The 24,697-nt window shown below is 35.9% G+C and overlaps 1 protein-coding gene and 1 long non-coding RNA gene across 2 annotated transcripts; both read right to left on the bottom strand.

The window, feature by feature from the left end:
* Positions 1-138: 138 nt before the first annotated feature.
* On the bottom strand, positions 139-910 carry LOC135154673 (uncharacterized). The gene is made up of 3 exons (XR_010294020.1): positions 839-910; positions 456-605; positions 139-217 (listed from the first exon to the last, which is right to left on the bottom strand). It is a non-coding gene; the product is annotated as an uncharacterized LOC135154673 (long non-coding RNA).
* Positions 911-7,578: 6,668 nt separating this feature from the next.
* Positions 7,579-23,326, bottom strand: LOC129264494 (arginine kinase-like). Its single transcript, XM_054902380.2, has 9 exons — positions 22,581-23,326; positions 15,346-15,656; positions 14,603-14,707; positions 13,793-13,960; positions 13,225-13,396; positions 11,968-12,091; positions 10,909-11,098; positions 10,221-10,389; positions 7,579-9,733 (listed from the first exon to the last, which is right to left on the bottom strand). Exons 2-9 carry the CDS (start codon positions 15,521-15,523, stop codon positions 9,583-9,585), a joined length of 1,257 nt encoding a protein of 418 aa, XP_054758355.1. The 5' UTR covers positions 15,524-15,656; positions 22,581-23,326; the 3' UTR covers positions 7,579-9,582.
* Between the last annotated feature and the right edge of the window lie 1,371 nt (positions 23,327-24,697).

Raw genomic sequence — 24,697 nt, 5'->3', positions numbered from 1 at the left:
TTTTAGGTTGCAAACTTAAAACTTCATTTCTTAATATTGGAAAGAAACATCCAAATTTGAACCACTTGATTAACGTGTCTATCATGTATGAGCTTATTTACATTAATTTATCTTGACATTGTGTGAGGTAGTACTTACCTGGTAATAGAGAACCCCTTTGACACAATCAGCAGAACACACACAAAGAAAACCGTAGACAGCCACGAGAAAACCTCAGCTAAAAACAATACAGATATAAATCATTTCAATTAATAAATTACTTTTCGATGAGAAGTTTTCATTGCGTAAAAACCTCATCATTATTCTTTACATGTTTTTATTTATTTATTTATTTACTTGTTTATTTATTAATTTGAAGACAGCAGTACCGATGAATACATGGATAAATTTAGAATATTTAATTTATTACAAGTTTTAGTAAAGATTGCCGTTTTCTCTTTTAGCTATACAATTACCAGCGTCTTGCATCTTAGTCATTTCAAGTCCGGTCCGGGCAAACCTCGATAAATCGATGTTTAGGAGTAGAAGACACACTGTCTTGAAGAACAGACTGCTGTAGAATAGCCGATAGGTTAGGTGCAGTAGTTTCCTCAGCGACAAGACGTCTAGAATAAGAATGAAATCACATAATAATAAGTGAAAGTATAGGTTTAATTCATACCAGAGTCTGATTGTGCATATCCTCCCTCAAAATAGATAAGATATTTTCCATTTAGGAAAGATAAATGTTGACATTAAAAAATAGACAAATGCCTTTCACAATTGTAAGATTTTAAAATATCTACTCTAAAAAAGGGACATGATATAAATTGGAATTTATGAGTGATAATAAACTTACATCTAAATCGAGTAGCCACGATAGTCATCGCCACGTATCCAAGAAAGAAGGCCAAGTCAGTCTCCATTAAGACTAAAAGAAACAATAATGATATTTGTACTTCGTTAAATGAGGAACTTTTTAAAAACTTAATTGATACTTTAATCGATCGATCACTCACAATAGTCCAAACATTTACTCACTTACACACACACCCTCACCCACCCGCATACACACCCACACACACCCTCACTCACTCACTCAATAAAAAAAATAAATCAATCAATCAACCAACCAATCAATCAGTAAGTAAATCAAGCAAAACAATCAATCAATCAATCAATATATCAATTAGCTAACCAAACTATCAGTATAACGCTCGAAAATTGCATGAATTGAATATAGTCAATAAATAAGTTATTCTCCTTTTATCGATAACTATTTTTTCTCATCCAATATTAAACCTCGATCGGGGCCCTCAAAAAATTAAGCTTCCATGATTACTAAGTTCAACTGATTATAAATGCTATACTTTTATTCATTAATTATATTTTTCTTAAATTTTGTATCCAATTTTGAGGCACAATTGTACGTCTTAGATAAATAATATAAAAATATTGACAAATCTCACATTTTTGATTTTCCGCAAATTCTTTCATCAGACCATTTTTCCCATTGGTCATATGCAAGATGTATGAGACGTTCCTTAAACCCTTTCTATTACTCCTACAATTTGCCAACGTTACGAAGTAGTTCTGTGGTCGCTGTCGGGATTCGAAGGTGATGGTATCTTGACAAACAAGCCACTGAACAAAAAGATAGAAGACATGGCTGTCTTTAGACAAGCATTGGGAATGTATAAATTCAGAATTACTACTACTACTACTACTACTACTACTTCTACTACTTCTACTACTACTTCTACATCTACTACTACTACTACTACTACTACTACTACTATACTGCTGCTGCTACTACTACTACTACTACTACAAATACATCTACTATACTATTACTACTACTACTGCTACTAATACTACTACTACTACTACTAATACTAGAATTACTACTTCTACTACAACTATACTACTACTTCTACTACTACCTCTACTACTCCCACTAGGGCTCACATGAGTATTACAGACCCCCATTCACTCACGTGTTAAATCATAGCTCATCAAAAAATCATCAAAAATCAATACCACGATAGATTTTGCTTTAATTCACTTGCATTAGTCACAATTACCAGTACATTAAGACTTCATATGTTAATCGGATACTTGTCCAGCTCAATCAAAAGTTAAATGGCCTGAAATAAGACTAACCATAATTTCGGCCAGTTCATTGCCAGAAAAACCCGAACTGCATTGTGGGTAATAATAATTAGGAAATACAAAATTGCAGTCTAGCCTCCCCAAAGGCCTTAATTATGAAAGAGTATGAGCATGACATTGTTTCTATCATTTATATTTTGATATACAAACATTTTGTCTATTTTTAATGAATTATTTTAATAAATAAAGTCACGTGATCTTTACTTACGTCTGTCCGACATGCTTTGCGATTACTCTCATGTGCCCACTACTACTTCTTCCACCTATATCTACCTTTATAACACTACTTACTTTGAAACCTTTGTCATCAGTGATCACGTGACAAGTAGGATCAAGGCCAGTCAATTTGATTTTGTAGTCCAGATCCTTTACACGATCAAGTTTACTCCGACAGGTCTTTAGGTAATGAAAAAGGTGATAAACTGTTTAAAAATGACACTTATTTTTCACCAGGAAAATGTATTTTCTTGGGCAAATTTCAAAGTTGATATAGCACAAAATACAAAAGACTCAGTTTGGATTTGTACATACAGTTATTAAACTGTCATAGGTAGTACTAAGAATTTTATGATTGAAGGTCTTTTAGCAAGTAGTCAGAAATATAACTTAAAAATACGGCATTAAGTCTGGCAACCTGCTGCAATCCGCTGGAGGTTTAACTGTTTCCTTAAAACTTTGGCATGCTCTTATTATTTTTAAAGTAAACATAAAGCGTAAATAAGTTAAATATGCGTGATCATTTTCGCGGTTTCTATACAATGAAATGAGATAAGAAGAAAAAATAAACACAAACTGATATTTTGGGATCATTACCGAAATATTTAATTTAATGATCGCACCCACATTTTAAATGTCATATCAATAAAAAAGATAAGGATTTTAGTGTTTGGTAAATAAATGAATAAAAAAAACAATGCTTGATTACCAGTCTATCTTCGTTCGGTCGTATGCTTCCCCACTGTCCAGAACTTTCATCGAATATGACGAGTCGATAGCAGCATTGGTCCTACAGAAAATGCATTTTATTATACATATAAACATTGTTCGTAGTGCGTGAAACCCTGAAGAAGAAGAAGACGTCTTACGTCGAAAATTTTGAATTCATTTGAATAAAATTTGTCGGAGCTAAATGCAAAAACCTCGTCCAGGTGTAGATTTTGTTCCTTTTTTATCCAACACGCTGCATTCTTAATCGTTATTGCATATATATATATATATATATATATATATATATATATATACATACAGTATATAAAGGCCCTGTACATGTATAATAAACAACATTAATAATAACATATTATGGAAAATAACCGTTCATCGACTGATTTTATAATGCCGATGTTCCAATTTATTTTTCGAACGTACAGATGATTATTGTCCTAAAAATGAAGAAGTAAAAATATGACAAAATGTTACATTAACTTTACAAATATCAATTAAGTTTTTCTTACAATTAAGATTAAACAAAAATGATATTTGCGGTTTGAACTCAGATGTGCAGTGTTCAATAATATAAAATGTGACAATAATATTATTCAAGCTATCTCAACTTTCAGAATAATCGGAAGTACATCCTTAAGAAACATGAGATCAAGTATGTCGATTACTTACAGCAGGGTATCTAATGGTGTAGTTAAGGACGTTGTCCTCCCTGTTTTGGAAATAAAAATTCCCGAGGAAGGCCATGTCCTATGGAAGAGAACATTAAAAATCAGGTTCTGTATCCAGTAATATATATTTTCTTTGAAGAAAATGTTCATTTATTGAAATCGATAACTTGCGAGGAATTAATCAGGAACGGCTTTAGGACGTTTTGTGTCACAAGTATAGTTTTGGAAATATGTTTAAGCCAAGCTTTCAAGAAAAGGAGAAGGACTGAGCCTGGTTTAGTGCAGGCTTACAATCAGGGAATTTTTAGTGAGAAACAATTCCCTGCCATAGATTGTTCTAATAACGAGTACATGCAGTAATCATGGGGCTCTTCAGTCTATTGGATCTTTTCTCAGCTGTGCATCCGTGGCCGTACGCAGGGGGGGGGGGGGGGCATGGAGCAGCTTGAAAATAAAAAAAAATCTACATTTTTTACTCATAATTTTCATAAATTTCACTTTCGAAAATGCCAAAACGCCCCCAAGAAAAGCTCGGTCGTTTGCTCCGTCGCTTTCGAGTTTCTTTGGAAATTTCTACGCGTCTTGCCCGCCCCGTATACCCATGATAATTTTTGTGCGTACAGCCATGTGTGCACCATATGACAGTATTATGTTTGTCAATTCACTTTAATTCATCTTAATCATCACTAGGGATTCGCTTTTCTTGTTTTTCTTCAATTCTTTTATGTGATTTTCAACACAGTTTTGGATATTTTCCTTTGTACGGTAAGTAGGCAAGCAGGTAAGTATTACTAGTATCCGAAATTCCAAAAAAAGAGCAATTTTTATAACCTTTTTTTCTTGCCAGTTTTTCCAGTGCATTAAACTCGGTTATATTCGTAAAATCTATAAGTTTGAACATTCTGCAATGCTTTTGCAGATACCATTATACGGTATAACTTAAAACAATATTTTCACAGACTCTTTATTGGAAAAAGCCATATCATACTCATTTATTCTATAATATGAATCATTCTGAGATAATACTCAATTACAGATTAAGTGTTGTGATTTTTTTAAAAACCCTTAATTGACCATGAGCTTGCAAAGGCCATTTTTGGGGAAGGTAGAGAAAACCCGGTAGCAAATGAAACTCTAAATATGTTAATTATTACTAGGATTTTGTCTCTTTTGCAAAGAGAGGACGGCACACCATTATTACGATAAAGGCCGGATCCAGTTGTTGCATATCCTTACATGTAAGAAATTTCAAGAATTTTATGATATTTCTTTTACATTGTTTACAATCATAATCTGCCTTTTTACGTAGATATTTTGCGAAATAAAACCAAAGCAGATTGCATTGTTTCTCAGGTTACACTTCGTAATTCTGAAGGTTCTTTATTCCGAAAGTTCGTAATTCCGAAACACGTAAATTGCCTTTGCCTCGATGTTCGTTAATCCGGAAACGTAAAAGGGTTCGTTAATCCGAACTTTTGTGGCGTTATTCCGAAGATTCGTTATTCCGAAGGTTCGATAATCCGAAAACGAAATAAGGTTCGTTGTTCCGAAGGTTCGTTAATCCGAAAACGAAATAAGGTTCGTTGTTCCGAAGGTTCGTTAATCCGAAAACGAAATAAGGTTCGTTAGTCCGAAAACGAAATAAGGTTCGTTAATCATTTCGTTTTCGGACTAACGAACCTTCGGAATTACGAACCTTCGGAAATATGAACCTTCGGAATAACGAACCTTCGGAATATCCGAACCTTCGGAATAACGAAGCTTCGGAATTACGAATGTATGCGGTTTCTCAATTGTTTAGACATTCATCAGAAATGGCCACCTTGTACATATTTCCCCCAGGCCCCTCCCCTTCTCTCCTCCCTCATCCTCTTGCAACTCACCTCTTCGGTAGAGATTTCTCCGCGTTTGAATTTGGCGTCTGCATTGCCCGAAACGAGCAAAATGCAGACCAAAACCAGCACGAAGAATTTTCCAAGTTCCATGGTCGAAATCCGGTAAATCAGCTTTATTCACTTGATTTTCTTGCGAATTTACATGCTGAACTCAACGTTTGTTCCGATCGATGAGAAGCTTGAAAAAAATGTGGTTAGTTGGTAGCAACGCGTTGATTATAACAGTTAGCTGATAACGTATGAGCGCATTTGGGAGTGACGTAACAATGCACGCGCTTGCATTAAAAACGGTCATGGGCGCCGCCCGCGACCGCGTTGACCACAAGGGCCCGTATTCTGATAGCAGTTTTAATTAACCATAGTCTAAAGTTTACTCTAGTTTATTATGATAGCCAGGTTAAACTAAAATGGTTTACATTATCTGTACAATTTATAGAAATTTTATAATGTTCTCAAAATATGCGGATAATGCGATTCAGAGAGCCACTCAAAATTGATGACGTATTTGGGAACCAAGCGCTCTTGATTTTTTTCATCGCAGCAGCTTCATAATAAATGAAATGCTGTAGTTCATTGATTTTTATATAATTAATTTTTTGTATAATATTTTCCTCCCACAGATTCTTAAGAATTAGAGAGAAGGCCGGAAATAGGTCCTTGTGAAGTACAACATTATTAAGGACACATCCTTTGGGAAAGTTCTCCCCGCTTGTCATGATTTACTTACCGAATGGCAGTCTTGAAATTTACAAAGTCTTAGTAATTTTTTTTTAACAGCCATAAAATTCTACCACCAATTTACTTCACACTTTCACCTCCGATTCTTGGAAAAAAAAGATTCCCTCACTTACACATTATGAACAAGGTTGAATTTAACTTTAGACAGTCAGGAAGCACTCTCACACAAACCATCAAGGACATAGGTGGATCCAGGGGGCCCGAGGGGCCACCCTTATTGGCGGAGCAAAGAAAAAGGAAAACGGGGGAAAGAAAGACAAAAAAAAAAAAAAAAAAAAAAAGAAGGGAAAAGAGAGGAGAAAAAAAGAAGAGGAAGAGTAAATAAAATAATGTGAGGGAAAGACTTGGAAAATTTAAAAAAATCTTTTATGTCACAATAAATTTTCGCTCGCGCTTCGTGCTCGCATAGGCTGGTATGGGGTTTAAAATAACAAGTTTTGAAGGCAATATACGAAACATATTTCAGCTCTGACATCGAGCTTTCATTATTCCTTTTATTAACAAATTGATTTTCAAAAAGTGCTCTGTAAAATGTACATTTTATTGTTTGAGTATCAACATTTTCAAGTAACTATATTCTCTTCATGTATTCCATGAAGTTCTCAAAATAACCCTTTTCAGGTTTGATTGTCAAAACCAGCTATAGCGCTGCGCGCTCGCATTTTCTTTGGTGAGTAATTTTGTAACAAACTACTTAACTTCCTATTTTCATGAATTTATCGAAAATTTCGGCTCGCGATTTCCACTCGCGTTAATTGTTAATAATATATGAAACCATGCATCCTTTTCATAATTACAAAAGTGCTTAAAAATAATGTCCATTTTTTAGGCCTTAATGTCCACAAATTTCGCGCTCTCATTAGGCTTTTTAGATCAATAAATAAGATAACATTTTCATGAATTCATGATTAAATTGTCATTTTTTTCCTGAAAGAAATATCAGAATATCAAATATATGCGTGCTTCGCGCTCGCATTATTGATTTTCACAATATATAAAATGTATTTAAAATGCTCAGATTCTATAGGTCTAAATCTCAAACACAGAAACGCATGTTTATTGAGGGCAATTTGCCATCAGTCAAAGTTTACTAAAATGAATACGATTTTTTGTACTAATATAAAACACACACTCTCACGTATATGCACCCTCACAAAATGAACACAAGATGCATTTTCAGTACGTAGGTGCATGACGTTTTATTATTGTCAAATTCCACAGACATTGGTTCTGAAATAATCACAAAGCGTCACTGTTAAACAGAGAAAAAAACTGTCCAATCTTAGACGAAAAAATAAAGATACGTTTCAAATTCAAAGAGAATTTTAAACAGCATATTGTACGAATGTACCGGTCTTCTTGAAGGTTATCTGCGCATTGGAAAGCCGCTGCATGGAGGAGCCTAATCGGGAGCGTGGGGTGACCACTTTTCCCCCTCTCTTTCTCTCCCTCTCGCTTTGGTGAGTTGTCTCTTGACAAGGACATGTGGTCTATATTTCCCCCTCCCCAAGAACCCCAGAGTAAAGTAGGAACGGGGAAAGTTGCCCCATCTCCCGAGAACCCAATGAATGGCGGCACCATGCGCAAAATTTACTTTTGTCTACACATTACTGGCAGTTCAGGTTAATTTGATGCTCGTCTAGTGTAATCATAAAGGAAGTTCATGGAATTAATTTGTCCATTCCATATGCTAAGGGGAGATATATAAATATATATTACAGTCTTATCTCTGATTGCTAGAATGTCATACTTTTTTCATACATTCTGATAAGAGTTGACTATTCCTTAATATGATAGGGAAAATTGCCAGAGATCATTAAAGAGACTTAGGCCGTGGCAGTTGTCATGAAGAATGTAACACAGTCATGTCTCGTGCTCTTATACAACGAAAGGGGTTTTGGAAACACAAAAAAGTATATAAAACCAAAGCACCCCTTCACTTAGATTTAGTGGAAGATCAAACAATATCTGAATATTCTAAGCATACCATATAATATTTACAAAGAAAATATCACGTAAAAGTATAATACACTGTGAAAACGTTGGACGGATATACCCATACAATACTGTGTAATTTAGTACACACACAAAAATAGAATTGGGGAGCGTTTCACAAACTGGTGTCGTCTCAGAAGTTGTCAGATCTTGACTATTACTACGCTAACCTTTGGAAAAAAACTGAGAAATCCGTTGGTGAAACGCTCCCCATGTTTTTCATAAATTTAAGCCAAATTAAACTTGTACAGATCCATAATACCATATACCATGCAACTCAATGTACATTTGTTCATCATGTCATCTCTACATAAAAATATATAGACCATGAAACTGGCGTCATGTGCTATTCAAAATATAATTACAGATCTAACTTCATCGATCAGTCAGCATTCCTCACGCATAGTGTCATCAACGCTCAGTCAGTGAAGTTACGTTCACACCAACGAATGCGACTCAAATCCTACTGACGATACAATTCGAATTGACATAATAGCTTTGATCGGACTGGAGTCGGTTTCATTGGTGTGACTGTAGCCAAACATACTCTGTATGAACGTAAGCTGTACAAAATAAGCAACATATTCCGTTGAGTTTACGCAAAAACAATTTTTTTCCTTCATGGCATGAATCAAATTCAAGGTTAAAGATTTCAGGAAATTTTATATTGGTATTCCATCAATTTAGTTTGACCAATGAAATTATAAACATCTGCTCAAATCTGGTAGATATTTACCAAAGGACTTTTACATTATTCATTTCATTTTGGTAACTTATGAATTCAAAGGATATTTTTAGCAATAATCACAACATGATCATGAAAATTGAGAGAAATATTAACTTTTTTTTAAAGAAAATAACCTAAATTGATTAAATCTATTAATTCAATTCAATCAGAATTATTTAATTAAATCAGTAGGAATACAGATGGAACTCGTAATATTTATCAAACAATTATTAAACATAATATTAATTCATTATAGTTCTAGATCATCACATGATTTATATCATCTTGTCAGTAACAAACCACATGTTTAAACTTCATTTGAAAACATGAATGACATTCATTATCCATGAAAATAACTTGCTTTCATTTTCTTAGCTTGCAATTGTGTCAAAGAACTTATTAGCGTAATTCCTCTCTTTATCAAGTCAAGACTTTGTCCACCTGCATATTTTTTAAATTCCATATATTACAACACGGTACACGTCGATGATTTCTTCTTTGGTTTCTCTTCACTTGATGCAGCGCCTTCGCTGGTGGCGGGCTTGGCTGCCGCAGCTTTCTCTTCTGCCGCTTTCTTCGCTGCTTGCTCTTGCTCCTCCTTAACCTTCTCAGTGTTTCTGAAATTCAAAAATTCAAAATTCAACAATTAGGGATTTTATCAAATAAATTCCCGCCCCATTTTTGGTTCAGTTCCCTCACTTCAAATTCGTTTCACGGCCCATGTCAATTGGAAAAGATGGATATCTTTTTAAGTTAGAATATAGGGGGTCGATTGCGAGTAACTTTTACAAACGATGTCAATGATTAAGATTCCTTTATGTTAAACTAATATTATGCTTATTTAGTTATTTAGCTTCTTCGACTTCTCATAATTCTTCAGAAGGACTTGCAATCTGGACACCGTGGCATAAACGCTACCATTATGGTAACTTTGCAATCCAGTGGTAACGACCATGGTAACGCTGAACAAAAGCCAATCAAAATCAAGGATTCCATGCAAGTTACCATTGGATAACAAAGTTACCATGTTGGTAACTTCCATGCAACGGTTCCCAAAGTTGGGCTTCCCTTCGACCATTAAGAGAAAACTGTGGAGTTCCTCACCCTGGTAGAAGATCATCGATGGGCTCCCCTTTCTCCAACTTCTTCTCCATGTTGATAATGGTAGTGACACCATCGATCACACACTGAACCTGTTGGACTTCGGATGTTCCCAGTCTGTCCAGGTTGGAGATGTCGTAGACGCCTCCAACACCCTCGGTGAACTCACCACCTGGATGTGTTCAAAGAAAAAGGGACACGCTATGTTAGAAATCTACCTTCTTGAATATTGTTGGAGAAGAAATTTGGTTCACTGCGAGGAACTCTTATAAAGATTTTGAAATATCTTGATGATCCACAACAAAGATAAATCCGGGGAACATTTCATAAAAGGACTAGTCGGGTATTTTTATCTGATAGTTGCAATAAGAAATGTGCGATATAACAACCTAAGCAAATTGTCAGATCAGACAACTTGTCAAATTCAAATGTTGATGAAACACTCCTAAGTTTTTATAAAGTATCGATAAGTTGACTATGAATGAACAGATGTGGCGGAAGGACAGTTCATCACCAGAATCCTCAAATCTGACAAAAAAGGGGATTATGATTCATATGTCTGATCGGAAACGTGGGAAACTCAAGCTTTTCACTTTACCCTTATACCCGTAAAAAATAAAAAAAGCATAAACGAAATGTTCAATACAGATTATTATTAAAAAATGTATCCTTGATACATTTGGTGACTTACTTGTGCCACGCATTTGTAGACGTAGAGCTCCCATGATGGCCTTGCACCTCTCATCCTTGGCAAGGTTTGGAATCCTTACGTGAACACTGCATCGGACACCAGTACCGAGGTTTGTAGGACAGGTCAGAATGAATCCAAGATGTTCGTTCCACATGAACTCCTTCCCTTGTTCCTTGATCTTACCCTCAACCTAGAGTATGAAGAACAGTCGAGACGGTACAAAGAACATCAATAATGCTTCGTTTACAATTGTTACGATCTTCGTACGATGGATTAGTCTACGATTATGTGACATCGTAGATGGCTACGGGATACGATTCTTGTTTTAACATTATTATTTCTTGTGTGAAGGTGGCCCAAAGACAAAGTTATACAGAAGCTATTCGCAGATCGTACAATGCCCGACGCTGACCGTCAATCGTACAGTAACCCTGAGCTGATCGTAGGATGTCCGGTATAAAGAACATCATTAATATTACTCATAGAACTATTTATTCATAGACCTACCTTATTCAGAACGATGGCACAATTTTAAAGATGTTCAAGGAACAATCATATGAACGAATAACCTTTCGTCCTAACGCATATGGATCCAAAAATATATAGTTAAAGAAAGTTGACGACTGTTATGACTTTCTTTAAAGATCACATTTGCCCTCCAACATTACTCATTATACCCAAGAAACGAGGACGAACTTGATACCTTCCTTATCAAAAGCCCAAAATTAAAACTTTGCCGACACCATGTCATCACATATTTCAAAGTTCGCCTATAACAATATGAATTTCTTTCAAAATTTCTTGATAATATTCGAATACAAATATCTAAAATGTCATAACACAACATGACTTTTTTTAAATGAGAATCTGAGAATGTTTCGAGACTCGATGTTCGGGCCCTGAATTAGAAGGATCAGGGTCCCGTAACACAGAGGTTAGAGCTACTAAATGAAATGTCCTATCAAGATCATTGTTGCATGCGCGTTTTGCCCAGTAGACTGACTAGGAACGAATCAGAATTCTTCTTTCATATTAGCGATTAATCGCTGGACGACTCACCTGGCTTAGACCAGAGCAGAACCTCTCAAAGACCGCCTTCATATTACCGCCCTTCTGCATAGAGATGATACGTGTTTGATCTTCCTCGTTAATCCAAACCAAAAACGTCTTGTTGGAATTGTGCCTAGCAATAGTAACACAACAAAGCGATTAATTCTAGAATACGGACAATAATCTTTGTTCGGGCATTTCCCATCGCAAATATGCTCGTAGTATTCATGAACAAGTAATTGTAAACGAGGTAAAATTAATCGAATTCCCATCGAAATTTATTAGTGTAATTTTTCAGTACATATAAATCCATATACGATTTACTCTAAGTTTTCTAAAATCTATGAAGAAATTCAACCTAAATTTGTATAGAAACCATATCAGATGAATATCTAGATATTACAAGTTGGTGTAAAATGACAAATTTATGGCAGTTTAAACAAATATAATTTCTCACATTGACAGGAATTCTGATTAGGATTCGTTTTCAGATATGAATAAATTAGTTCAGAGTGATATAAAAACAGAAAGTTAAAGTGACGTCATTTTGGGCTTTCATTAAGTGTTGAACACACCCTCACAGATAGGGTCGAGTTTATGCTGCAGTTACACTAACGAAACCGACTCCAAACCGACCGATGATATTCCATTAGAAAAAGCGTAATATCTTTGATCGGCTAGGAGTCTGTTTCGCCGGTGTGACTATAGAACGAAAGAGAGAAAAGTTCAAGAACGCAATAAATGCATTGAAAATGCCCGTCAAATGTCAATAAACAGCTGGGAGGTCTTTGTCGAATATTGGTGAACCGGAACAACAGTTTCGGAAAAGTTTCGAAGCGTACAAAAATTGCAAAATATGTCGTTTGTTAAAAAGTCCAGGACGAAAAGGCTGCTATGATTCACCAATTTCCTAAAAGGACTCCTTGGTTGTTCATTGTCATGAAGGGCATTTCTACACAGCAAAAACTGTGGTGTTAACCGGTGTACATAGAGGACACACCAGTTTAATTTACAGTGTTAGTTTAACACCTATAGGTGATATTACAACACATTTGGTTGTTACATTTACACTCTTTGGTGTTATGTTCAATCTCTGGGGTGTAATTTTAACACCTCTGGGCGTGGTCCTCTGTTAACACCAACTGGTGTCAGTTTTAACACCACAGTTTTTACAGTGTATGTTCTCGAATCCATCATGCATCGTGGAACGAAAACACCATCTCAATCTGGATCGACTGCGATCCTCGATGAGGATTGGACACCTACCAGATGCCACGCCCATCGGGGAAATCCCTGGCCATACCACCGCTCTGGAAGTGACGTGAGACGGGTTTCTCAAACAGGAAGTGATCATCAATCAACTGCTGTTGGTCCTCTGGTGTCATTGTTAATAGTGAGTAATATTTACCCTCGAACTCATCAGACAACGAACACAGGGCTGTCAAGAAAAAAGAAAATGAAAGAATAAGATAATGAATATTCAAATTAGCATTAATAATGGTTATTGCTAGAGTAACCAAGGAGTGGAGAATAAGCATAATCTGTGAGGACTTGCCTATCTGAAAAACACCTAGAGTTATCGCAATTTCACGAAAAAAAAATCACCCCCAAAGCACAAAATTAGTATAGCAATTGTCAAAACAAAAGAATAGTCATCGGAGTATGAGAAAACTAATCGAAAGCTAAGAAAGAATTGTATATTCATTGTATTTCTGAGGAAGACGATAACTTAATTTGTTCTAAAATAACACTAAACATATCTAAATGCGTCGATGTGAAAAGAAATATTGTTATTTGCTTTTTATGAAACGGATGAAGCGATGTTTTGGCTCACCTTCTGAAACTAATTTTTCGACCTTGCGTCTCTCGCACCTAGCGATGTGAGGTGAAAGAGCGAAACCTCTGATATTACGACCGGTCCTGATTCGAGAGCTGACCACATAGTCATCATCAAGCTGTCCACCTTCAAGCTTAGACGGGTCCAAATCAGTTTTATGGTTGTCTGGAGGAACAAAAAGAAAAAGAGAACATTTCATAGAATTTCGTTTCATTTCATTTTATTTCATTTCCATTTCATTTACTTCATTCCATTCTCTTTCGATTCATTTCATGTCATTCCATTCCATTCCATGCCATTCCATTTAATTTCATTCCATTCTAATCCATACAGGACCTTTTCATGTTATTTTATTTCAACTCAATTCATTACAAGGTTTATTTAACATCTTACATGCCGCAGCTAAAAACCTGAATGCATTCATTACAAACAAATTTTGATAAAATTCACTATATGTGTAGTACAATTGCAAGACGTGAAGATAAAACTTCTGGTGTATTTTAATTGTCTTTATTTTACAAAATTTAAATGTAAAATTTTTAGAAATCAACGATTATTCAGAAATAAAATAAAATAGGACAATGCACTATTTAGAGATCTAGCATATTTTTAAATACAAAGTAGCAATTTAGTTGCGAAAATCGACAAGTTTCTTGTAATACGAGGACTATGCCTCCATTAACAAGGATTCGGGCATCGTTTGATTTAACAATAAAAATGAATTATTCAAAAATTTTATTGGTGTTTTTGTGAAATCATGTATTATTTTCAAAGCATATAAGTAAAAAATCGTTATGACATTTTTACCTGTTGTTTTGAAGCCGTTGTGATACTCATCGATGACCTTATCAAAAAGCTCAGCAAATACTGTATAGCATTCTTCATCCCCGGCAAGAATACCTACATGGAAATCTACAAAGAAAAACAAATCGCACGAGGAGAAAATAATATTATATTCATAAAACACAATGAAATTCAAAACTTTCACAAATTGAATATTGAATATACTATTTAATATACCATCAACGAAATAGTAATTATGTCTTTAAATGTTTTAAACCATTCTCCCTTTTGCTGAAGTAATTCTATTCCTGCATATGACCCAAGACGATTATAATCGTCCTGGGTCATATGCAGGAATAGAATTACTTAGTTATTACTACCATTATTATATATAATAATCATGGAAATAATAATGGTGATTATGACAATGATAATGGAAATAACGGTTAAAATAATAATCACAATGATAATTATAACACTGGTAGTAATTATAGAAATAACGCAGATATAGTATAGTATTTATTTTCCGTATAAAAAACACAAAAAATGCAAAACGGATGGATAGCCCATATTCAGTTTAGTCGACATGACTATACTGTTCTGATGAAATAATGGCAAAAGAACAATACTAATCAGTGTAATAATCACAAATTAAAACGCTCATTTCTGTCAGATATGATTCTCATTGGAACCAATCATGGGAACAAATCATTATTGCTAAAATATACCTCAAATTATTTTAGTGGGAAAAAAAATCATCTTCTAACCTGGATTGTCGACGCCATTTTGGATAGACCTGTCAATTGTGTACCCAGAAGGTGTCTGAACATCACGGAGTTTCTTATAAATGTCCTGAGTGCAGTATTTGGCCAGAAGACTGTGATGTCCAGTAAAATCAGGAAAGTCTTCACTTGCATCGTAATTCACCTGTTTCAGATTTGCCATTCTGCTTCTGGAATCGAGGTATTATGTTTTAGCCGAAATAAGTTTATATCTCGAAGCTGAAAGGTAATGTGGGTTTTGCTTGAAACTACTGTTGGTCGAGCACGTCTGTTGCAAGGTCAGTTTGCTACATCCACTGCAATGAAAAAAATACAAGTGAATTAGCCCATAAAAATATTGAAAACGGTATTGTTATTTTAGTAATGAACACCGATTGTTGAAAATACTGAAAATAATGTTGGCCTACTCAGAGAAAAAAAATTGTTTAACAGGTCTGACCAGTCGGGGCGACCAAAAAGGAGCAACCCCGCAAAAAATAGTAATCGTCACCCCAGTCACACCCCCTTGACGCTGGGGGAGGGGGATCCGACATTATTTTGGATTGACTTCTCCAGGAGGGCAGCGCCCCTCCCCCATATCCGCTGAATGAAAACAAATTTTACCCGAAATGATCATTGTGATCGAACGATAACGAGTATCTATCATTTCAGACTTACGAAATTGCCATGAAAATTACATAACCGCGATACATATAACGAATACCTATATAAGACCCCTTTCACAATAATGTATTGTTGCTGTGACTGCTTACAACCATTGCAATTGTGTGCAACATAATTGTGACCAAATGATCGCAAACGATCGCTTGAGCAATTATTAAAGCCCCTTAAGTTTATAGCGCTTGTTATTTCTGACTGGAAGAAAACAAATGTCAATGGAAACGAGTGGAAAAAAATAAATTGTGAAAGAAGGAATTGAACTGAACATCTACAAGAAAATATATAGATTGTGGATATCTATTTCTGAGGCAATGGTAATTAAAACGCAACACAGAAAAAAGGGTAGATATGTAACATTATACCAATCAGAATAAATACTTAGTAATTGGCTTTGGTTTAAAGTGACCCGAGAAAACCTACATTGGACTCGCACTACATCTTTGTATCTTTCCACTTACCATTTCTACTCTGAGTTGATTCATTATCGGAAAATTATCGATCGATTAGAAGATTTATAAAATCTTTATATTTGAAAGATGAAAAAAGGTGAAGTAACTGATATTACATCATTAAAAATTGAGATAAAGTCTCGGGGTAAAAACTCACATGAAAGGCAGATTCTAAAATTATTAAAAATAAAGATCCTCCTCAACCAAATATTCGTTAGGGATTTGAAGTCGAAAGAATTAAACACTCTTTAAAGAATATCCAAGCAATTGCACCTTCTTGCCTATTCTGTCGGGTTAACCTTTCATTTTAAGACCCCCCCCCCCCCCCCCCGCCGAGAAACGTAGGTCTACATGTAGTGTGTCTAAAGGTGTCGTCATCCGATCTGCCTCATGAATAAATGCACACCGAACATTCAGAACATTTGTTTTCAACGAGGTGTGTTTTTAGCATACAGGTTTCTTATGCCATGGATGGGCATTGAGATGGGGCACTCTTGAGGATTCCATGACAGTTACTCCGGCGACAATTCATCAGATGGAAAATCTGCACGTTAAGTCAAACAAAACCTAACCTCTAAAACTAAATAAACCCTAATTCTTATCTTTACATTATTCTGAACAAAAAACCTCTTACAATCCTAACTCTAACCCTATGTCCTCTGAGATATTAAGAGCAGAGGAAATGTCGCAGAAGCATATGTCGTGTCACCCACTTGTGATGTGTTTAAAATTATGGCGGGAAGGTGGTCATTTTTTTAAATGATCACATAATATACAGATTCTGAGAAAAGAATGATTTTAGTGCATATGAATTCATATTTAAAAAAAGAAGATTTACCTTGCATAGCACCGACATGAAGTGTCTAGCAAACAAAGCTGTTTGGTGATTCGATTAGAATGTCATTAGAATGACATTATCAAAGTGTCAAGTCTGGTGAAGCGTAGTCAAATCAATATGTAAACAAGAACACTACCCCGGTAACATTATAAATTTGCTGTTGTTGTTGTTGTTGAATTATCACTTTATTGTTGGATTATAAAGGTTAAATAAATTATATTCCAGTTTTATAGGCTACATCATGCACGTGTGCTTGAAATTGATATTGATTGTAAATCTAATAGGGTTAATTTTTTGTGTATGGTCACTGATTTAGTATGGGTGATCTGCCTTTTGATCGGGCATTAGGGGCTTGATGTAAAATGAGGGAAAGAGGTGGGATCAACCAAAATGACAACGCTTAATTAACGCCTTGGTCTGATGTACTCCCTCCTTATCACATGTATACATTTAAGGCGAAGCCACTGGATTATAGATGAGGGGGGGGGGGGGCTTGGGAGCTCTGGCCCCAGCATTTTCACACCCTCCAAAAGAAAAAAAGGAGGAAAAAAGAGAAAGGAAATTAAAGGGAGAGGTTGAAATGACATAGTATTTGTTAAATACTACGTTAAAATATATCACCAAATTAAAATTTCATCTTAAAAAGCCCCCACATACCGCTTGCAAGCGATTTTTTCCCAGAAACTTTTCCACATAGGCCTACCCCATAATTCGCCCCTCAAATTTATTGGCTCATTTGGCTTGACTATGACCATTCCTACTGTATTTCATTAGAATGAATATACATGTATCTAGCCTATATGATACATGCTGGGGATTTAATATAACTAACACACTCTCGAGATAACAGATTATAATTATGATTAAACATGAAATTTAAAGTTAAATAACACATAAGATCATTCTGAAGAGCACAGTAATCGCGAAATTGAAAATTGTACCCCTATTCTGGATCCCGTATATAGTATATGTCCCACGAAGTAATGAATGACTTGCTTCCATAAACATGATAATTCAACTTAAATTTTTATATCAGCGATTTTTATTCAGCCTGCCATTGGTCGTTGAAATCTGGATAAATACTAACCCCTCGTTCATACCAGCCCCACTTGTTTTTCCTTCTTGCAGGCTGGCATCGCGTACACCCCCAATAATGCGCTTATAGAGCAAAAAGTTTGCCCGTTACCATGTTTACAGTCATCCGACAGTCATCACATGATATTATATTTCACCCTTTTTCTGTTTATTCCCTTTCTTTTTCTTTTTTTTCGTAGTCGTTAATTTTTTTTTTTTGGTTCTATATCCCCCATCTGTACGCCTGTAATATGGTGGTAGAGACAAGGATGGAAGTGGAGGTTGATAGTATAGCGATATTTTTTCTGGCCCAACTAAAATACAATGGCAATAGTACCGGTATGTGAGCTTTGATAAGTTATTATCGCAACAAAGGGCAAAGACGTTAGCTAAACAGAGATAGTCTCCGGAAGAAGATACATACTCGAGATAACCTTTTATGAGTTATGATTATGAGTGCTGCATACAAGCAATGCTCAGATGAATCGGGATGTACAATGTTCTCGGTACGATCATAACCCCTCAGTAGATACAGAGTTCAAACAATACCTGTGTGAAAAGGATTGTATGTCTGCTCAATGTATTAAGTAAATATGTAAATTCAGTCACTTCCACCTTGCCTCTATATAGCTGAACGTGTGTATTGTAAATTGGTTTATGATGATATTATGGAAACATTTTCAAAGCAATCGTCATTTAACTTCTTTCATCATAATGATATGTTTATAATTGATTCATGTTTATGGATGTATCTTTCCTTCGAACCACGGGCTTACAGATGAGGGAGGGGTGCTTGGGAGAATCTGCCTCAAAAAAGTTCCAAGACTATGACAAAAAGAAGAAAAAGGAGCAAAAGAAAGAAATAGGCAATGGGAAAAGGCGAAATATGAAATGACATACAAAATTTGTTGAATTTAATGTCCAAATCTATCAGAAAATAAGAATTTCAGTATTTTAAAAACGCCTAAATTTTTGCTCGCTCACGACTTAAAAAAAAACTTCATTATGTGACTCATGACGACACAGCTGTGAACCTAACATACAAAATCATTTTCAAATTATCTGAAGATATATATTTTTCATTAGTTATGCATTGGAACGATAAGATCTGCTGCTTTATTAGAGGAAACACGTTTAATACCGTACACATTTTTTTTAATGAACTTACTTTAAATAAACAAACATAATGTTGTAATAACCACTGGATATTAGAAACGTTACATAAATATGTGTTATCTTATAGACGTAATGTCTGTTGTGTATAATTTTTCTTCCCCAGTCATCCTTATTTTTGGGGGGACATCTCCACTCTACAAAAAGTGTACAGGCACAAAGGTGTGATAGGCTGAAGAAAACACACGGAAATCAATCAAATTATGATTTATATAGAAGAATATATAAAAGAAATTTCAAATTTTACGAGGATATTAAACGACCAGTGCCTCCCTTCGTGAATGTTTTCTAGGAGAATTAGATTTTCGTAATTAAAAAGTCGTTATATATATCACAACGTTTAGAAAATATCAAACAAAACGGGAATCCATCTAAGCATCTTATTATTAAAATTATGACTCATCCTTTTTCTCCGAACTGTTTCTAACTTAACAATCTTATATTTAGAACTCATTAACATTATTGTTTCCCCCCATTTTCTTCTCTCAAAGTGGATACTAAGAACAGAGTGGGAGTATAAGGCCACTTCGGTTGTATTGGATACATGTCTTGTTTATATACCTCCCACTGACAAACAGAGATGCGACTTGTTCAGTGAAAGGACTTTAGCACCAGAGCCTATACCGAGCAGAGACCAGTGATCACTGCTACTAGGGGGACTGTCACACTGAACGTTTTAGTCAGTTTACGTATGCCGACGTAAGAAGGCAATGGCCCCGGGCAATGGCAGGCCGTTTTGATATAAAAACAATGGTTTCCGTTAACAACGCAAACGTTTCTTCATAAAAATGATTTGAATTCTTGATATTTTGAGTTAGTTAACAAAATGCGAAAATTGATATAAAGAACGGAATGCGTGTTTTAAGGATTTGGATTAAAGTAGAAAACGGTTGGTCACGCGTGCAGTACGTGGGCACACGCTGGCTATAGAACGTTGAGGTGTGACGGCCCCCTTAACCCTGGCAACTCCTATTGATCTCCTTGCACCAAGCAACCAGCCATTGTATCAATGTCTTACAAGGAGAGTGGCCCGTCGGACAATGCGAACCGGGGATGGCAACAAACACAATAAACGTTGGTCAACAATATATCATCGCCTTCAAAGCGAAATCAAATCACAAGTTGACAACCATTATGGTCTCAAAATTAGGGCTTCACAACAGTAGCGTAATGAGCCAAAATTTTGAGGGGGCTAGATTATGGCTTATTTGGCTAAATTTCATAGAAAGTTGCAAGCGAGCGAGCAAAAATTTTGACATTTTTATTATAAAAATCAAATTTTTGATAGTTTTTTACATAATAATTAAGAAAATAATTTCATATTTTACCCTTCTCTCTTTCCTTAGAATTTTTTTTTTCTTGGTCGAGAAAAAATGGGGTGGGGTGGGGCAAGCGCCCCTAAGCCCCCATCTGTACGCCACTGCTCCACAACATCAAAATAGTATGGTAAATATCCTTTGATTAAAACACTAACACATTATGATGGAAGACAACGGTGCCCTTTTTTCTCTTCATATATATATATTTTTTTTCTCTCTTCAAATATAACGTACATGTACTATGTATAAATTTGTGGGGAGATTATTCATTATGGTAATGAAATGAAGATAAGCTTATGCGCTCTGCGAGCAGCATGTTTTTGAAAGTACATGGATTATTGAATAATAAAAAAGAAATAAAAGGAGAGGGCAGACAACGAGACTGGTATACTATCGACACATCGGGTAGCAGGCAAACGACCCACTGGTTGGGGTCAGCAGAAAAGTTTACAGATGTCGCTATTGTATTGGGCCGCGTCCATGGCAACCGGTGCCTTGGCGTGCTCAAGACGAAACCCCAAATCTCCTCACACTAAGGGAACACGCACATACAATAAGAGTCCCATTCAAGCGTTACAGCAATCTCATCCGTAGTCAAAGAAGTACTAGTAATTGGCCAAACAATGAATTAGCCCATACATCAGTATTCAGAATTATGCATGACTCGAGAATTCAAGTTTGAGAATGTTGAATTTGTTCTTTGCCCCCAATTAAGTATATCATTCCAGATTAATTAACAATTTAAGTCACAATTAGAACCACGGAGCATGCAAAGTTTGCTTTGGAACGAAGTCTTTTGCCCGTGTGTTGCTAAGCAGAAAACGTCCCCAATAATATTCAAATGTATATTGACTGAATCAAAGGTTTTCATAATGACAGTAACTTGAAATCACAACCTTTAGCTTTTATTTCAGTTTACCAATGTTAAATTACATAGGACTTGTTAATTTCCGGAACATCTATGTTTTCTTGAATCAACTTCTAGGCATAAATGAGTTTTGGCAAAATTTAAACCTAGCAAGTCTTATTACACATCTCGTAAATTATGAAGCAAAGTGCTCATAACTGCTTAGTAAATTTAGGTAATGGAACGAAATATCCCACAAATAAATCTTAAAAACAAATAACATTTTGAAGCAGATATAGTTCTCAATTTGCCCGCATTACTTTTGAAAGGAAGGAGCTATTTTGTCTGAACAAAAATTAATAGCGAACTTAGATTACCATATGCATCAGAATGCCTCGAAAACATTTCACATGGAAAGAGAGCACCTACCTCACTTTCTCTTATTCATGAATAAAGATATGAAAAACACTTTGAAAGGTCAAAGTAAAGTGATACAATTTCAAACGCTTAGAAGCGAGCTCCCGTCAGATATGAGACTGCCTCCCTACCAGACACCTTCTAATGCAGTATGTTGGGCACGTTTGGGGGGAAACGATGTAAATCATGTGCATTTTCTTCTATTCTTTTTCAGCCAAGATTGTACGAAGACGTTTGACAAGTAAACGAAATGTCCATTTCCCTTTAACACACATCACAGCTTATTTTTCTTTCTCCTACCGTCTCTCGATCGCTGTGTCTCCTCATATTCCGCTTAATACCCACGAATATCTTACTCTCCTTAAACAAAACTAATATATACTTCTAAGATAATAACACCAAGGCATTCGGTTTTTAAACAGAACTCGGATAAAAATACATACCTTATTAAAATATGATTATACTCCTGAGAAGTAATCCACATTTACAGTGAGTGTGAAGCAAGCGACGTTCAAATGAATGTGAAGGATCTGGGCTTCACACATGTATCGCGAATGCCCAGCAATGCATTTCATTGTTTTGCGTTTTTACGAGTCCGCCAGTCAGCGAAGAAGCGATCGATAGACGCAACACAGTCACATTACATCACTAGGGAATACAGCTGATCTTCGGAAGTTGTCCGCAGGGCGGGAAGATCGAAAAGGCAAAGTTCTTCTCGTCTTCTTCGCGTCTTCTGGAACTACCCGGGATGCGAACTTGTTTTTCGTACGACTTTTTCGTCTCTTTAATATCCTGGGAGGGGGGGGGGGGGGCACTCACACATATGATATAAATTATAGGCAGTACGGGTATGTGTGGCCCTTAATAAAGCCCCATCCCCTTTTCACGCATTGCCAGAAGTTCCCAATTTCGGATATCATTTTCACCTCTTTTCACTGACCAACCGCTTCTCCCCATTCCTTAGCCCGTAATTTCAGGTGTCAGTTCTCGAATGCCCCCATTTCATATATCCTAAGCACTCTCATTTGCAGAGGGGAATCTATAATTCTTTGGCCCCTGAAATCATTGTAAATTCAGTTCTTAACTTTTCAACGGTATATGGTTTCAGATTTTCGGGTCACACACTCCTACCTATTTCAATCCGAACACCACCTGCCCTTGATCCGCACTAGGCAAGAGTCTTATGATTGATTTGTCAGAGTCTTGCTTGTATTTCAAACACAAAAAAGGGGGATTTGAAAATTCAGTATATGCCCGCCTTTGGCTTCGAATACACAAACTTACTATTGTAAGCGTTATGATTTTATTGCACCAATTCTCTCATTGTCAGAGGCGAAATTTCTTGCACTTATAGTTTCAGATATTATTTTGCAAACGTTTGTGAATCAGACTTTGCAAACGCTCGTGTAATGGTGGGGTTTGCATGCCCCCCGCAATTTTTTTTCAGAGTATTTTTCATTATCAATTTTATGAAATTTGCTTTAGTATCACTTTTCCGACGTCGAATTAATCACAAAATTATTTGAATTAAATTTTAATTTTTTTTCTCGCTCGCTTGCATTTTTTTCTTCAGAATAGCACACCTATAAAAAAAAAAAATAGCCCCATTGTCTCATTCATACGCCAATAGTTTTCAAATTCGGACGAAATTTATCAACGATCTCTAGTCGTACCGAGTCGCTGGTAGATCAAGGAGGCAATTTGAATGGCTACATGGATATAAACATTACGACATAATCGTGTTTCCAACATCGAGACAGGGGGAGGGGGTGCAAGAATATGTAAAACGATGTTGCGCAAGCGAGGGAGTGAAGGGACCAAGTTGTTCACGAGGATCTTTTCAATTTCAAACTTGATATAGATTTTGGTGGATTTCGAAGAAAATGTACTCTAAGAAATTCAAGGTTCGATTTTTTTTGGAGAGGGGGCAATACGTCCCCATCCCTCCCCGCTGCATTAATTAGGTGTTGAAAACCAATACAATGTTAGAAGGTAAAACGTCGATCTATAAATTCGTCCACTTTCGTTTTTCTCCCTGCGTTGGAAGAGATCAATATTATAATAAAAAAGCTTGTTCTTGACAAATTTGTTTAAGGTAATTATTATTCTAGACAGCAGCATATACTAAAATGACCAAATTGCAGGTCAACAACACAAATCGAGATATATAAGCGTTTTGTGGACACACCCTTCCCCAAATAATTATACAGAATAGTAAAAATAATGTGATGCTATACCATACATTTCTAAAAATATTGGAAAAGCATGCGTTGCAAACTCAACACATGAACACTCTTCATGACTTCATCATAGAACTGTTTATTAAAACATTCCATTTATTATTCTTGAAAACCTGAAAGCGACCGAAGGATTGACAGGCAGCTCGTGCACAAGGCATATATAGCAACAAATGATGACTCTAAGCATAGCATGCAGGTTAAAGGAACACTCCCTTCGTCTATATTCCAAGACAGTGGCGTCGATCCATTTTTCAGATTGGGGGGGCAAAATCATGAATCGTTCTAAAGGCGCTCGATCACACCAAACAAACTCACCCACA

Source organism: Lytechinus pictus, chromosome 7, assembly GCF_037042905.1.
Source record: "Lytechinus pictus isolate F3 Inbred chromosome 7, Lp3.0, whole genome shotgun sequence".
Lineage (NCBI taxonomy): Eukaryota > Metazoa > Echinodermata > Echinoidea > Temnopleuroida > Toxopneustidae > Lytechinus > Lytechinus pictus.
This window is presented reverse-complemented; position numbering and strand designations above follow the sequence as displayed.